This window comes from Saimiri boliviensis, chromosome 2 (genome assembly GCF_048565385.1).
Source record: "Saimiri boliviensis isolate mSaiBol1 chromosome 2, mSaiBol1.pri, whole genome shotgun sequence".
NCBI classification, from domain to species: Eukaryota; Metazoa; Chordata; class Mammalia; order Primates; family Cebidae; genus Saimiri; species Saimiri boliviensis.
This window is the reverse complement of record NC_133450.1, coordinates 54,483,115-54,500,845: the sequence shown is the minus strand read 5'-3', so window position 1 is coordinate 54,500,845 and position 17,731 is coordinate 54,483,115. Positions and strand designations below refer to the sequence as shown.

The 17,731-nt window shown below is 37.0% G+C and overlaps 1 protein-coding gene across 8 annotated transcripts in view; it reads right to left on the bottom strand.

Moving 5' to 3' along the window:
* Positions 1–17,731, bottom strand: part of NUBPL (NUBP iron-sulfur cluster assembly factor, mitochondrial) — a 275,614-nt gene that overhangs the window by 225,874 nt on the left and 32,009 nt on the right. For all 8 annotated transcript variants that reach the window (XM_074393327.1, XM_074393328.1, XM_010334957.3 and 5 more), the window contains one exon: positions 17,590–17,624. In XM_074393327.1, the coding sequence (XP_074249428.1) occupies positions 17,590–17,624 (35 nt within the window). The remainder of the gene's footprint in view (positions 1–17,589; positions 17,625–17,731) is intronic.

Below are 17,731 nucleotides of genomic sequence, written 5' to 3'. Positions count from 1 at the left end.
CAGCTAGTGTTTGCTCACTAAAATACTCCATTCATAAGCAAGCCCCCTTTATCCTATTATCTGTTAATTTGACATAATTAATCCTATTATCTATGACATCTACTAATTTTCAAATTGCCTCTACTATAATAAACTTCATATTCTGTGTGACTTTTGAAAATAACCTATTCTAGCCAGTACCCAATTCATCTTGACACAAATTTAGTTTTTTATTTCTCAGAGAACTCTTAAAAAACAAGGCTTACCACTATTTCAACCCAAAGAAAGTAAAGGAATTGACTAATAAATTAACAAGCAAATAACTGCTTAAAACTAATGTGCAATACCAATTAAAACATTTTAAATCAATGACAATTTTTAAAATTATAAATTTAGCAATTTAGGTACATCTTAGAATATATATTCCTTTATCACAACTTTAAATTGTACTAGTTAAATGGCCACTTTCTCAAGCCTCCTCTTACTTCTGAGGTAAACTTACTCAGTTTCATAGCTTTAAAAACCACCTATATATATGCTGACACCCAAATTTAAATCTCCAGCCCCAACCTCTCCTCCACGCTGTGGACTTACTCAACATATCCAACTGTGTGTCTATTAGGCATTTTAAATTTGACACCTGTAAAGGAGAACTCGTTTTAACCCCTAACCACTCCTTCAAAAGTCTTCTCCATCCAAGGAAATTTCATTACTATTCACATAGTTGCTAAAAGCAAAACCAAAGAACCTAAAAGGAAGTGAAAATCAAATATATACTACAACATGGATAAACCTTGATAACAATTTGCTAAGTGAAATAAGCCAGACATAAAAGGACAAATATCATATGACTCCAATTACACGAGTTGGAACAGTCAAATTCACAGAGACAGAAAATACATTAGTGGTTACCAGGGACTAGGAACAGGAGGAAATGGGGAGTTCTTATTTAATGAATAGAGTTTCGGTTTGGAATAATGAGAAAGTTCTGAGGATGAACAGTAATGATGGTTACACAACCATGTTAATGTACTTAAGGCCACTGAACTGCACACTTTAAAATAATTAAAATGGTAAGTTTTATATTATGCATATTTTACTATACCAAAAAAAAAAGAAAAAAATCTCTTTCCTTCACCATCTACATCCAGTTCATCAGCAAGTCCTCTTGGCTCTATCTTCAAAATATCTTTGGAACCTAAGTACTTATCACTACCTCTACCACCATAGTCCAACCTATCAACTTTAGCTTATGCTGTGGCATTAGATACTAGCTAGTCCTCTTGTTCTATTCTTAATCCCCTATACTCTATTCTCTATACTATAGCCAGATCCTTTTAAGGAGTAGATTAGATTGTCACTGCCCTGGTCAAAAACCCACTACACTATACTCAGAAAAAAATCCAAATTTCCAGCCAGGTGCAGTGGCTCATGCCTGTAATCCCAGCACTTTGGGAGGCCAAGGCGAGCGGATCATGAGATCAAGAGTTCAAGACCATCCTGGCCAACATGGTGAAACCCTGTCTCTACTAAAAAAAAATACAAAAATTAGCTGGGTGTGGTGGCATGTGCTTGTAATCCCAGCTACTCTGGAGGTTGAGGCAGGAGAACTGCTTGAACTGGGACCCTGGAGGTCAAGGCTGCAGTGAGCCAAGATCATGCCACTGCACTCCAGCCTGGGCGACAGAGTAAGACTCAGTCTAAAAAAAAAGAAAAGAAAAAAAATCCAAATTTCCACTATGGCTCGCTCTGTCTGACATGCCTCTATCTACCTTTCCCCTAGTCCACTCTAGTCACATGGACCTTCTTCCTGTTTATTTTGTTCATGAGGCTTTCCTCCTGTTTATATAAACACTTCAAATATCCAAGTTGATTTCACCTCAGGGCTTTTGCTCTTCCTGTGGCCCAATTACTCAATTCATTCACATGTCTGCTCGAATGTCATGTCTTCAAAGATCTCCTCCCTGACATCCTTATCTATTTTGTACCTCCTATCACTTTCTTTTTATTTTATTTTACTTTTCGTATTTTAGAGATGGGGTCTCACTCTGTTGCCCAGGTTGCAGCACAGTGGTGTGATCATAGCTCACTGTAGCCTCAAACCCCAGGGCTCAAGCAATCTGCCTCAGCCTCCTAAGTAGCTGGGACTACAGCTGTACACCACCATGCCCATCTAATTGTTGTTGCAGAAACAGGGATCTCACTATGCTGCTCAAGCTGGTCTCAAAGTCCAGGCCTGAAGTGATTCTCTCAGTTCAACCTCCCAAGTTGCTGGGATTAAAGGCATGAGCCACAGCACCCACTTTCTACATCCTTACACTGTTTTATTATTTTTTTGTAACCATTATTACTATCTAAAAGTATATGTTTATTATGTCTCTTCCAATACACTGTAAACTTAAAGACAGAAACTTACACATTTTACCACTATATCTCTAGGACTAAAAAGAGTGCATAGCACATGTAAAGTACTCAGTAAAATCTTGAATTAATTAATAAAATTATCCTTATTTGTAGAAGCACTGAGTATTATACCCTTTATTTTCATTTCATATAAATAGCCTTTATTGGACATTAAAAGAAAGCATGTTATTTGAAACAACCAAGAGGTAAGCCTCAATCACCATAAGTTCCCATTTTGCCTTTTCAATCAGGGTCAGGCTTTGAAAATGGAACAAATCCTTCACAATGCTATCAGTGTGGCCCACAACCCAAAACTCTATGAATTTTACCTCAATTTTTAAAATTAACTAATTAATAAACATTCTTCTATCAGCACCAGATGACACCCTAGATATTAACAGCTTCTGCTCAGATCTTCCTCCTCTGTTTCCATTGCCCCACTAAGAAAATAGGAAGGACTGCCAAAATATAGACATCTAAAGATTACCATGGATTTCTTTTCAGTAACTTTAGCTATGGACTGGTCATTTTGGAAGATGTGCTATTAGATGTCTGCAAAATCAGAATAATTAGTGCCTTAATTGTTTACAGATGCTTTTAATTTGTGTATCTGACACCACCTCTTAAACCACATTTCACTTAGCAATGACATAATAAAATACTACCCATGCCTTAATTTCTAGAACAAGTTCCTTTCCATCACTAAGTAGGTAAATGGAAAATTAGCATTTGTTATTCTGTTGCATATATCAGCTCAGGAGCTGAAAGACAGCATCAGAAACCAACAGAATTATGCATATCCAGAGCGATAGTTTTCATTAATGTTTCTTGGCCGGGATACACTTCAGCTGCACACAATGTTTTAAATAGCCTAATAGAAACATGACACAAATATCCTATTCCTCCTTAAGTAAGCTGTATTTTTAAATCATTTTTAAAGAAAATGCGCATGTGGAGAATAGGATTAGATACATTGGTGTCCTTTATTTAAGCCACCCCAAATAGCCCAAAGGACAGAACTGGAGCCTTCATCAGTTTCCATGATGACTGGCAAAGGGCCCCATCACAGTCCAGATAACATTTCAGCACAAAGTTGAGAGCAAAGGCTGTTCCAGGGTTTGGAGAAGGCTTATGCTTTCTTATTTACTCAGAAAAAAATCGAAACAGAGAGCAACCCTACAGCCATTCAGGGAACATAGACTTCCTTCAAAGACTACCTGAGTACTTTCCTCCCTTAATTCAAGAATGTTACATTGTTTAAGAGCCACAAGCAGTACTCTAACTTGTCAGTTATTGCTCTTAGAAAATCCTAGCTTGTTACCTGTCCTGACAGTAATAAAATCATCTTTTAAAGCAACAGTAAGATACAGTTCTTCCTCCCAGCTCAACTGAAAAATAGGCAGTTGTACTTTATTACCAATGAAGTAGAACAAGCTGCCTGCTCTCTTTAAGCAGCCATTTAAGATGTTTTACAGAACTGCAAAGGAGACTTATGTCCTTTTGGAAGACGAGAGAGAGAGAGAGAGAACGAGAGAGAGAGAGGCTTGCTGAAGAAGCTTCTTGAGGAATCCATTTTCTGTAAAATTAATTGATGTGGTTAATTTGGCAAAGCATTTGAGAGATGAAGGAAAAAGCAAGCACATGGTGAGAGTTTCAAGCTTATAATGAGTTTTGTCTTATTACATCAGCAATATATAAAGGCTCTTTAAAAGTGTTTTCCCTTTCATCTGAACGCTCATTGACCCATTTCTGTACAGTGGAGCTGACCCAAGCCCTTTCACATAGTGCAACTGCCAAAAGTGAACCATCACACATTCCTGACCGGAAAGAAACAGGCTGGAACGAAATCTGTCATGTGAAATATTTCACAGCCAAAATTAAAGCTTTAAAATGCCACAACCAAAGACAAAACTGTTTTGATTTCAATTCTCAGAGCCTTTAATCTTATCAAAGCTTGTTCTAAATCTAATACTTGCCCACTTTCCTGAATTTTCTGGCAGATTAGAATAAGGTTTCAAACAAGTCTTTGGTTTTTGCTGTATATGTTTTAACTGAAATAAAAATGCTGAAGCACAAGATATAAACTCCCTTATCTAAAAGCTTCTCTAAACATAATTCTCCCAAGTCAAAATGTTTCCTTGGCAAACTTATGGACATTTTAGAAAATGCAGTAACAGCATTCAAAATGTTGGAGAATTCCACCAAAGTGTAATCTGTTTTCAACCACTTAGTATTTACTGAGTACATAACAATGGGCCAGTCAATAGTGGCCAATGATGTAAGAAGCAGTCTCTGACCTTGTGAAAGTCATGGTCACACTAATGGCATAAGATAAACATGTAAACCAATAGAGAAGGAAACGGCATTTAAAACCACTACGGTGGCTCCATGTAAGAAGTGACATCTAATCCGAGACCTGAAGGATAATAGAAGCTGGGCAAAGAAGGCAAGGAAGACAGTCAGTGAAAAAGAGCAGTACCAATAAAGTCAAGTACAGAGTAGAAAATTAGGCAGAACCCAATCCTTAAGAACTAAGCCAAGTGGCCAGGTGTGGTGGCTCACACCTATAATCCTATAGGTGTGAGCCACTTTGGGAAGCTGAGGTGGGTGAATGGTGGTCAGGAGTTTGAGACCAGCCTGGCCAACATGGCAAAACCTCGTCTCTACTAAAGAAAGCAAAAATTAGCTGGGCGTGGTGGCAGGCACCTGTAATCCCAGCTACTTGGGAAGCTGAGACAGGAGAATTGCTTGAAACTGAGGGGTGGAAGTTGCAGTGAGCCAAGATTAGGCCACTGCACTCCAGCCTAGGCCACAAAGTGAGATTTCGTCCCCCCCCACCCCGCTCCCCCCCCCGCCCCCACCAAAAAAAAGAACTAAGCCAAACAATCTCAGCAGAAACCTGTAGGCCATCAGAACTGTCCTACAATCAATATGAAGAACCATTATTTAATTCAAGGTGGATGAGATTAAACAGACCAATTAAGAAGCTATGGAAAACTCTCAAGTGAAAGACGGTAAAATTCTTAGCTAAGTTCAGGACAGTGGCGAGAAAGAGATACCTCTCTAAAAAAACAGCACTTAGTTGCTGATATATAGAAGCAGAGTGGGTGAAATGAAAGAGATGAAAGACAAGGATGATGTCAAGGTTTCAAGGCTTTTGATATACCTCCCATCAAAAGGGAGGTCTATGTCTCCTCCCCTTGAACATAGGAAGGCATATAACTACTTCAACCACTAATCCAGACTGACCACCAAGGATAGGTCACAAAAGGCATACAGCTTCCTCCTTATTCACTGGGACGCTTTTAGAGCTCTCAGCCACCAAGTAAGTCCAATTATACTGAGGCTGCCATGCTACGAGGAAGGCCATGCAACATGAAACAGCCATGCAAAAGCACTGCAATCAACAATCCTACCTGAACTAAGCCTTCAAGTCATTTCAGGGCAGCTACCAAACTTGTGAGTAAAAAGCCTCCAGATAAATTACCAGTGAAAAGTCCATTTTTCACATTAATATAAATCAAGACCATGTGCTAGGAATAAAGAAACTGGAATTGGATAGAGGACCTGATGAGAGTGGGAGGATTTGGAAGAGCATCTGTGGTAAATGAGAAGTAGACGAGATAATTAAGGAATCAACAAGTCATATAGAGAGCCTAGAGCAAACTGGAAACAACAATCTCCCAAATAGTCACCAGCCTATACATTAAGATAAAGGTAGGTCTGGTGACGCACACCTGTAATCCCAGCTGAGGCAGGAAGATGACTTAAGCCCAGAAGTTTCAGACCAGCCTGGGCAACACAGTGAGATCCTGGCTTTGCCAAAAATAAAAGATTAGCCAGGCATGGTGGCATATACCTATAGTCCCAGCTACTCAGGAGGCTGAAGCAGGAGGACTGCTTGAGCCCAAGAGTTCAAGGCTACGGTTAGCTATAATCACTCCACTACACTCTAGCCTAGGTAAGAGAGCAAGAAATTGTCTCTAAAAATAAAGAAAGAAAAAGGTAAAGGCAGGGCTGTTCCAATTTTGTATCCCCCATGCCAATCAGAGCACCTAAGAGATGACAGGCCCTTAGCAAACATTTGGTAAATGAATCTATGAAAGTTTGTGTGTAGATGTCACAATTATCAAATATTCACAAGAAAAATTCATCAATTATAATGAGTATTTCCATTTCTTATCCTGAAAATATTCTTAGTTTTAGTAAAGAGTTGTGCTTTATAATTACAAATATAGTTTCTGAGTCCCTCTCTTAGTGAATATGAAATGTGTGAATTCAAATGCACTTGAAAATATAAACACATTTCTTACCAAGAATTACCTTTTAATTGATAAGCAAAAAGCAAAACATAATAATTTTGCAATCGTTTCTTCTGAATCTGACCTTTTGCCCTAGTTTCTCCTCTAGCTTTAAAATAACTATACTTTAAACAAAAATAGCATAACTTTCCTTCAAAATGGCTAACCACAATACTGAAACAAAATTTTTTTGTAAGAAATGTTACATGTTGTATATACTTCCAAACTATAACAAAAACATTAAGAATAGGTTAATTTAATATAGCATAATCCCTTTAAAACACATGTATTAAAGGAAAGATGAGCCCCAACCTTATAAACTTTAAGTAGTATACATCAGGATTTCCCATGTGTAATTGTGAGAAATATATTTTCATTCATATTTATTTGAAATTCACATAACTAATATTCCAGATTCTAGTAATAGTAAGCTAATAAGAACAACTCTTACTAGCATTTACTATATGCCAGACAGCGTGCTAAGTGCTTTACATGTATTATTTCCTTTAATATTCACAAGAACGTTATTAGGTAGGTACAGGAAAAAGTCAGAGAGTTTGCAAGAGACAGAGCCAGAATCAAGCCCAGGTATATCTGACACCAAAAGGCTGGACTATTAACTACTATACACATATTTATTAATGAAGAAAATAGTGTTATAAGTGGTAATACAAAATATATTCTGACTTAAGACTGTCGAACTTTTCAAAAATCAAAACCTAAATCTTGAACTAAAATTTCTTAGTTTGTTCTGACATGATCACAGAACTTCAAAGGCTAAAGATAATCTTAACTGTGTTTAAAGAACCACTCATAATAATTTGTGAAAAAAAGCAGTACATCTAGGAAGAATAAGTATAAAGACATTGTGTGATCATGAGAAAAAAATTAATATTTTGAGAAAAACATCAATAAAAAGGAAATAACAGAAGAAGCAGGTCTTTGAAGAAAAAACTGCTTTTTTTCCCCATCTTTAAGTTCAATTAAAATTTTGGTCAAATTCCTTGTAGCAATGGAAAATAAGTAAAAATGTAAAATAAGGTTTGCTAAAACAATCGAGTGGCCGGCCTGGCCGAGTGGCCGGCCTGGCCCAGTGGCCCACTCCTGGAATCCCAGCACTTTGGGAGGCCAAGGAGGGCGGATCACCCAAGGTCAAGACCAGCTTGGCCAAGATGGTAAAACCTCGTCTCTAGTAAAAATACAAAAATTAGCTGGGTATGGTGGCACACGCCTGTAGTCCCAGCTTCTTGGGAGGCTGAGGCAGAAGAATCACTTGAACCTGGGAGGCAGAGGTTGCAGTGAGCCAAAATCATGCCACTGTACTCTAGTATGGGCGACAGAGTGAAACTCTATCTCAAAAAAACAAAATACAAAAATTAGCTGGGCATGTGGCTGTAATCCCAGCCACTCAAGAGGCTGAGGTGGGGAAATCGCACGAACCTGGGAGGCGGAGGTTGCAATGAGGTGAGACCAGGCCACTGAACTCCAGCCTGGGCACAGAGCAAGACTCCATCTCTCAAAAAAAAAAAAAAAAAAAAAAAAGAATCGAGTAGGCCAAGTGCAGTAATCCTAGCACTTTGGGAGGCCAAGGCTGGGCAGATCACTTCTTGAGGCCAGGAGTTCAAGAGTGGCCTGGCAAACATGGCAAAAGCCTGTCTCTAAAAAAAAAATACAAAAAATTAGCCAGGTGTGATGGCACACACCTGTAATCCCAGCTACTCAGGAGGCAGAGCCAAGATTGTACCACTTGTACTCTAGCGTGGGTGAGAGTAAGACTGTCTCAAAAAAAGAAAAAGAATCAAGTAAATAAGATGTGCACTGATTCTGAAATATTACTTATAAAAAGCTTTTACTTAGCTAGCAATACTAAAAATTTATTTCAAACTTAGAAGAGGTCAACCACTGTGCTGAGTGCTTCACATACATTGTCCCACTTAGATTTTAATTACTTCATTTGCTCAGGGAAAAAAAAGCATAATGGGTTTTTAACCAACTAAAGACACCTTATCCAACACTTGGAATTTGCCGTGTATATTTTATTTATTTATTTACTCACCCATTCATTTATTTACAGCCACTATTCATTTAACACGCTCCACAATCACTACCAACATTTATCAAGAACCTACTGTGTTCCATTACTGGACAAGGCACTGAGGATAAAAAAAAGGAATGGATAAAAAAAAGGAATAAAATAAAAATTATTGTCCCCTAATGGTTCACAGACTGGGAGAAGAGACAGTAAACAAACTTTATAAAATAATATAGGAAGTGTTCATCCTTTCCTCAAGGCATCATAGCAGGGAAAATAGAGAACAAGAATAACCTAATGCTGGAATAATAGTGAGAGAAGTCATCACAGAAGATCCACAATATGGGTCCAAATAAAGCAGTGGCATCAAGAAATGAAATAAAAGGATACAGTCTATAAAGCTTTAAGTGGCATAAGCAGCATGAACAGGTGATTGATTTGGGAATGGGAGATAACCGTATGATTCTTTCATCTATATTCCACCAAATACCATAGATAGGTAGATAGACTTCCATGAGACAAAGACAGATACAGGAAAGAAGAGTTTGGTTTTACACATGCTGAGTTTGAAATGCTTATAAAGGATTCAAACAGACATCTACAGTAGACAACCAGACAGACCTTACTGGTACCTGGGAGAGATATGAAGACTGGTGATGCATGTGGAGTAAAGGCACATGAGTAGTAACCAGAGCAGTAGGAAAAGCTGAGATCACTAGATAGAGCATAAAATGAGACGAGGGCCAAGTAGAATAATGGAGTACAGACATATACCCCATAACAACATTTCAGTCAACAATGGACATCATAGCACAACACGATTCACCTGTTTATGGTGATGCTGGTGTCAACAAACCTACTCTGCTGCTACTTACACAAAAGTGTGCAATAATGCCCTAGGCCTTCACATTCATTCACCACTCACTCACTGTCACCCAGAACAGCTATCAGTCCTGCAAGCTCCAATCATGGTAAGTGCCCTTGCAGGGGTACCAGTTTTTATCTGGTTTTAACTGTATTTTTACTGCGCCTTTTGTTTAGATACATACTTGCCATTGTGTTACAACTGTCTATAGTATTCAGTATAGTAACATGGTATATAGGTTTGTACTCTAGGAAAAATAGGTTATACCACATACCTTAGGTATATAGTAGGCTATACTATCTAGGTTTCTTTAAGTACACTCTACGCAGTTCATACAAAAATGAAGTCACCTAATGATGCATTTCTCAGAAGGTACCCCCATCATAAAATAAACCATGACTGTACATCATCTTTTAAGAAGCAGGAAAGAACAGTGTGTAGGGCACTAAGTCACAACAAACGCCTCCATACCACACCACTCCTCACAAAAACAAAGCAAAACAAAACTTTACACTTAATACTTTCAAATCTGCTTGTGCAATCATACATATAGCAAACATTTACCATGTATTTCCGACATCATAAGGCATGCACTAGCTGCTGAGGGTAGCCAAGAATAAAGACAACCTAGTTATTAATCATAAGAATCTAGCTAAAATAGGAGCAATACAGCAAGTATGTTAAGAGCACAAGATCTAGGTTGGCATTCGAACCTTAGCTCTGTCATTTACTTTCTGGGTGACTTGAGACAAATTACTTAACCTACAGGTGTTTCTTCTTCCTCAACTACAATGGGGATCATAATAGATTTATTCCCATAAGGTTGCTATGAAGAGTAAATGAACTAAAAACCAAGTCATGAGGACTAAAATAGTCCATGGAAAACATGTATAACACTGCTTTATACATAATGCATGGTCAATGAAAATTAGTTGTTTCCTATTATAAAAATTATCAGAATGGCTGCATGAGTGCAATTATAATACAAATAAACAGTGTTACTGGATTTCAAAAGATGAAGAAAGGAGCAGGCCAGGTGTGGCAGCTCACGCTTGTAATCCCAGCACTTCGGGAGGCCAAGGTGGACGGATTACCTGAGATCAGGAGTTTGGGACCAGGCTGGCCAACATGGTGAAACCCCTCTCTATAAAAAATACAAAAATTAGCCAGGCATAGTGGCACTTGCCTATAATCCTAGCTACTTGGGAGGCTGAGGCAGGAGACTCACTTGAACTCAGGAGGCAGAGGTTACAACGAACCAAAATCACACCACTGAACTCCAGCCTGGGCGACAGAGTGAGACTTCATCTCAAAAAAAAAAAAAAAAAAAAAAGACCCTCACTTGGCAGGAATTCAGGGAACACTTCAATGAGCTGCCCTTCTGAGCAAGGCTAGCTCATACAGTGCCTTTTTGTGAATTACAAAGCAGTTACTCTTTTTTTGACAAATCATAAATAAGAGAACAAGAGGTATACATCAAGAGGAGGGTAGCCTGCATTTCTGTCATCACTCAATCCCTTCAACAAGTACACTTGTGCAGGATATAACCAGCACAGCCATATAAGGAAAGCTGAAAAATATGACACATAAAGCTGATGAAAGGTAATGCAAACATTCCAGTAGACAAGTAGAAGAATGACTGTAAGCTATCAATAATAATATATCCAGCCTAGGCTGGCTTTGGCAAGTAACCCAGATTAGCTAGCGCATAGGAGTCATTTAGAAGAACAGCTAAAGATAAACCCAGAAAGGTAGATTGAAGCCAGATGACAGAGAATATTGAATATCAGCAAAAGCATCCTGCTATGACTCTGAGCAAGGGAGTAATATGATTTCAATAGTGAGAGAAGTCTGGTATTATGTACCAGAAGGATTTAAGTAAACACAGGCCAGTAATAGGCCATTGCAGTGGGATGCTGGTTTATGAGTTTCTTAAAGGCAGGACTCTGTCTCATTCATTTTTGTATCCTCAAAACTAACACAGTGCTTGGGACAGAGTAGGCACACTATAATTTTTTGAGGATATAAATGAATGAAGGACCAAAAAGTAGCATGTGCCCTAATTAAAGTAGAAATAATGGAAACAGAACCATACATACTGGAAAAAAATTGCAGAGATCGAAAAAGGGATTATTTGCTCGCGGCTGAAGTGTGGTAAGGATATTAGGGGAGAATCAATAAAGACTGTAAAACTAATAAAACTACATGGACTGCATTACAGGTTTCAATGAGAATCAAATATAATTATGTTCATGAAAATGCTCTATTTTAAAAAATACTGCTTTACTCTAGAATAAAAGCTACTCATCTTGGGCAGATTTACTACTATCTATGACACTGAATATACCTCATCATTTTAAAACATTTGTCTTCCTTTTGTCTTCATCAGATTATAAAACCTTTAAAAGCACACTGGTGTCTACTCTGTTATGAAGCAATATTAATAAAACCTTATTAAATGTTGCTTTAATTAAACTTTCTCACTCATGAAACTATTATTAAACCAATTTCAACTATATGCCACAAAAATATAGACACATATACACAGATACATACTTATATAAATATACAATATATACTAAACATTTTTGTGAATGTAATCTTAGCAGGCTATGAGCTTCCACAGTATATGTTTATTTTTCTTTATATACCCCTGGTGTCTGGCAATGAGTGTCAGAGGTGCTCAATTAATATTTGTTGAACTAAAATGAACTGAAATGAACTGACTTAGGAATCTCACAGAGCTTATCAATGGTTTCTGATGGTCTTTAAGTTTCCCTCTCCCAGTCTCAATGATCTTCCACACTGTGCATCAAATTTATGCTGTGAAAGAATGAGATCCATAATAAGGGTGTTTTTAAGAAAGAGAAAAAAGAAAAATCAAAAAATAAGATCATAAAATAAGTCAATATATAGGATCGGGGGGAAGTGGGCATGATTTTCAGTGTTTGCCAGTTTCCATGGTTTAAATATTCCCATCATGGCCTCTTTCAAGCTAACAACATGATATGAGTTGGTTTGCAAAATTCACTGAAAATTTAACAATCAGCTCTCAAAAGCCAGTATGCGCTGGTTCAGGCACACCACTGGTTCAGGCACACCACTGCTTGCAGTATTTATATGCATAGTACACATGATCCCCAAATTTTGCACTGTAATACTATCATCCACATCCTCAAAGGAACATACAAAAGGAAAGGAAAAGGCAGGAAAAATCTACATCCTATTCCTATAATGCTTTTAAAACTTCAATGAAGGCCAGGCACGGTGGCTCACGCCTGTAACCCCAGCACTTTGGGAGGCTGAGGTGGATCACTTGAGGTCAGGAGGTCAAGACCAGCCTGACCAACAGGGTGAAACCTCGTATCTACTAAAAATACAAAAATCGCCAGGCGCTGTGGTGGGCACCTGTAATCCCAGCTGCTCAGGAGGCTGAGGCATGAGAATCACTTGAACCCAGGAGGCGAAGGTTGGAGTGAGCTGAGATCACACCACTGCACTCCAGCCTGGGTGACAGAGCAAGATCCTATCTCACACAAACAAAAAAACCATCAATGCACAAGGTAGTCTTCTTTTGAACTGGGCATAAGGTCCAGCCCAGAAATTCCTTTAGCCTAGACCAGTGAAATTCAAACTTTTCTGATCATGCACCCCAACCAGTTTTTAAAAAGGTATCTGGGCATACATCCTCAATGTCAATATATTTGTTTATAAATTATATTAGAACTACTATACTAATTACCATATATAAGGTATATACAAACAAAAATTAAGATAAAAATTAATTCAAATAGAAAAGAAAAATTTTCTGCCCATATCCCAATTAACGGTCTTGCAAATCTCTCTGGGGCTTACACAATCTACTTTGGCTATTACTAAGTACAATATGAAAAGTAAAGTGAATAGCTTCCTAGACCTGTTTCCCGTAGGCCTACAACCTTATCTTATTAGATCTTGCCACATCACAAAATATCTTGCTTTTATTATTTTCACATCACTCTAGTATATCAACTTTGGAAACAAAAGACATCACTCTATTTATAGCATTCTATCTTTAGTAGTAGTATTTCAATTTACAAAATATAGTAATTCTCAATCACTGAAAATGTCAAATCCTAGAAAACGAAGCATTCCTAAGGGTGATGTTAATATCCTCCAACAGTTGTTGGCCAAAGATTCATTTGATGAATCCAATTTTTCTGAAATAGATGATTCTGATGATTCAGACAATTCTAATGTTAGTTCTGTTTAGAAATAACTCCAAGAAGAGTTTTTATATTTTATTTTCACATTGAAAATCAGTCAGATTTGGTTCAGCCTCAAAGAGCGCATTGATGTAAAGTTAATGAGCGCCGGCAGCGAGCTGTACTTTTTTTGTCTAAACAGGAAATGGGTTAACTGTTTTCTTCATTCTTTGATCCCTTATTATATAGTTTCTTCACATTGTCTACAAGACTCAAAGCTTTGGCTAAAATGATACCCAAATTAAAAGAGGTCCACACCTACAAATTTATCTACCTTTCCATCCACTGAATTTTCCTTATTTCTTTCTTAAGGAAGACAGGGTCCTTTTTCTACGGTAACTAAGTGCCATAATTAAAATTACTAGGAATAAAACCTATTACTGGCTCTTATCTCAATAAGGTTCCCTAAACATGTATGTTTATCTCCCTTCTCTTCCGAATTCCATTCAAATGACATGGAAACAAAATGTCTAAAACTAAATAAAACCATAACCACACTAGAAAACAAAACAGAGTGACATTAGCAGGTTAGAAGTTAAAAATTCTAGATCCATGGTTCTTAAACTTTGGCATGCATCAAAATCACCCAGCGGGTTGGTTAAAACACAGATTGCAGATCTCTAATCCCAGGGTTTTTGATTCAGTAAGGGTTTTTGATTCAGTAAGTCTAGCATAGGGCTCAAGATTTTATATGTCTAATAAGTTCCCAGGTTAAAGCAGATTCTGCTGGTCAGACAGCTACATAAGAACCATCCTAAGTAAGCAGAGGTCACTAAGAAAAACATTTTTTATTAATTCCAACTAGCATCCTCAGAGAGATTCAAGATAACGGTACAATCTTTTTTTTTTTTTTCCAGAAACAGCAAGTGGAAAATAAGAAAAATATAATTTCTTATTTTTTGGAAAACAAATATAATTTGGAAAATTGGAAAAAATATAATTTCCAAGTGAAAAACAAAATCAGAAGAACCTAATAACAACTAAGGTCCAATACAGCAGTGTGAAAAATAGTCAAAGACATCTTTCAAAACACAGAACAAAAGACAAAGAGATAGAGATATGAGAGAAAAATTAACAAGCATAAAGTTCAACATCTACTTAATAGGTTTCTGGAGACAGAATAAATACATCGCAAAACATAATTAATGAGCAGAAGAAATTTTTCCTATGCTGAAAAATACTCAAGGCTTGACACTGCAGGGCCAAATCCCACACAGGTTAAGCCAATAGCTACATGCATGCTTGTGGCACTTTTATACATAAAAGACATAAAGAAAACCTTAAAAGTGTGAGAGGGAAAATATTTGTTATTACAAAGGAATATGAATCAGACTAGCATCAGACATTTTGTTAGCATACTAGAAAAAAATGGAATGTTGTTTTCAAAGTTCAGAGAGAACATTATTTTGAAACTGGAATTCTATAGTTAACTAAAATCTAGTTAAACTACCAAATAACAAAGAAAAAATAAATATGCCTTTGGAAATTAAAGAAATAAGCAAATTTACTTCCCATATTTATTAGTTTCCTACTTCTGTAAGATATTATCACAGAAGTCCAAATAGATCTCAATGAGCTAAAATTAAGGTGTTGGCAGAATTACATTACCTTCTGGAAGCTATAGGGAAAAATCAATTTCCTTGCCTTTTCTAGCTTCTAGAAGCTGACTACATTCCTTGAATAGTGGTCCCCTTCTATCTTCAAGGTCAGCAACATATGAGAAGTATTGAATCCTTCTCATATCAAATCACTCTGACTCTGACCTACCTCCATCTTTCATCTATAAGGATCTTTAACTGGACCTGGCCAGATAATCCAGGATAATCTTCCCAAGATCATTAATTTTGCTGGTGTTAGTCACACCAGCAAAGTTCCTTTTGGCAGGAAAAGTAACATATTTACAGGTTCCAGGAATTAGGATGTGGACATTTTTGGCAGGCCATTATTCTGCCTACCAAACCATAAAAGGACTCAAGGATGTCTTTCAGAAAAAACAAAAAAAGAATTCAAGAAAGAGGGCAAGATGGGAAAGATGAAAGTAGGTCCTCCATAAAAGGAAGCAAGTTGAAAAAGATTTTTTAAGAAAAAAACCTGCTTCTACAGTGAATAAAATTTACATAACCAAATTACTATAAATCTTGTTTGTTAGTTTCCAATTTTCAGAAATACAGAGCCAAGCATCAGAAGATATGAATACCTATGTCTAGTTCCAGGGTCTGGCAGATTCCAGACTCCGTACATTGATATCATACTTTACATAGACACCACCATTATTTTTTCATATGTGCTATTTATTAGGAACTGAAGTTACATAGTAAGGGTAGAAAATAAGTTGGCAGTATAGCCACAGTTAAACATATTAAATGATTTTTGCCTGTATTATATAAAATAGGTATGGATTCTTGCCTGTATTCTATAAAATAGGCCTGAAGGAGAAATTAAAATCAATTCTGAAATACATCTCTTTTCATTAAGTAGCTGATAATTTATGGAGTTACAAATAAGTTCAATGTTAATTTTTTTTAATATCTAAAAAGATAACATCTAACAATAACGAGACTATGAAAAATGGATACTCCCACAGACTACAGCTGAATTATTTTTTCTTCTCACAAGGGAAAAAATGGAACAAATTTTTTACAAGCAAACTTTTAGGAGCAAAATTTAAAATAAGAATATCTTTTGACCTAGTAATTTTATTTCTAGGAATCTATCCTACAAAAATGTCATCACTTAGTGTATAAGAATACTATGTAAGAATTCCACCGTAGCATCATTTAGAGTAGGGAAAAAATGGGAACCACCCTAAATATTTCATCAAATGGCAACTGGTTAAATATAGTGTCATTGACCATTAATGCAGCAGCCATTAAGAATGAGGCATATCGCCGGGCGCGGTGGCTCAAGCCTGTAATCCCAGCACTTTGGGAGGCCGAGGCGGGCGGATCACAAGGTCAAGAGATCGAGACCATCCTGGTCAACATGGTGAAACCCCGTCTCTACTAAAAATACAAAAAATTAGCTGGGCATGGTGGCGCATGCCTGTAATCCCAGCTACTCAGGAGGCTGAGGCAGGAGAATTGCCTGAACCCAGGGGTGGAGGTTGCGGTGAGCCGAGATCGCACCATTGCACTCCGGCCTGGGTAACAAGAGTGAAACTCCGTCTCACACACACACACACACACACACACACACACACACACACACAAAGAATGAGGCATATCATGGAAAGATGTATGCACGCACACATATATGTATTTTTTTTTAGATTTTTATATGGAGAAAGGAAGAGCTGAAAGGATACACATAAAACTATTGCCTAAGTTAATTCTCTGGAACAGAAAGGAATACACAAACTTTCAGTTTTACATTACACACATATTCTGTTTGAATTTTGGTTTAATGGATATGCACTACTTTTAGAACAGCTTTTACCCTTAAAAAAACTTAATTCCCAACACTTAAAAACTGAACCCAGAATAATGCTTCTGTAAATCATAAAGGCAAAATTGGTTTAGGATATAACCTTCACACAAGAGCATCAAAGCCTTTTATGGGATATGTAGCAAGCAATAAATGGTTAACACTTAAATATATTATTATTATTAAATGTAACCAGAAGTGAGGGCAGCACTGAGTTTCTTAAAGATATGCAACTCACTACAACTACACTATAGCTTCTGATAGAGTAAATGAAAAAACACCAATATGCTCTTTATCATTTTAACATTTAATAAATTAATATTTATATCAATAAACACCTACCGAATCATTCGCTGCTAGTGCAAGTGCAAGATTCACTGTAAGAAACAAAATAAATAAATTTAGTAATTTTCCTTCTATTATTCATTTTACCTTTTAATATTTTCAATGTAATAACCTAAGCATAAAAATATTTTAACATATA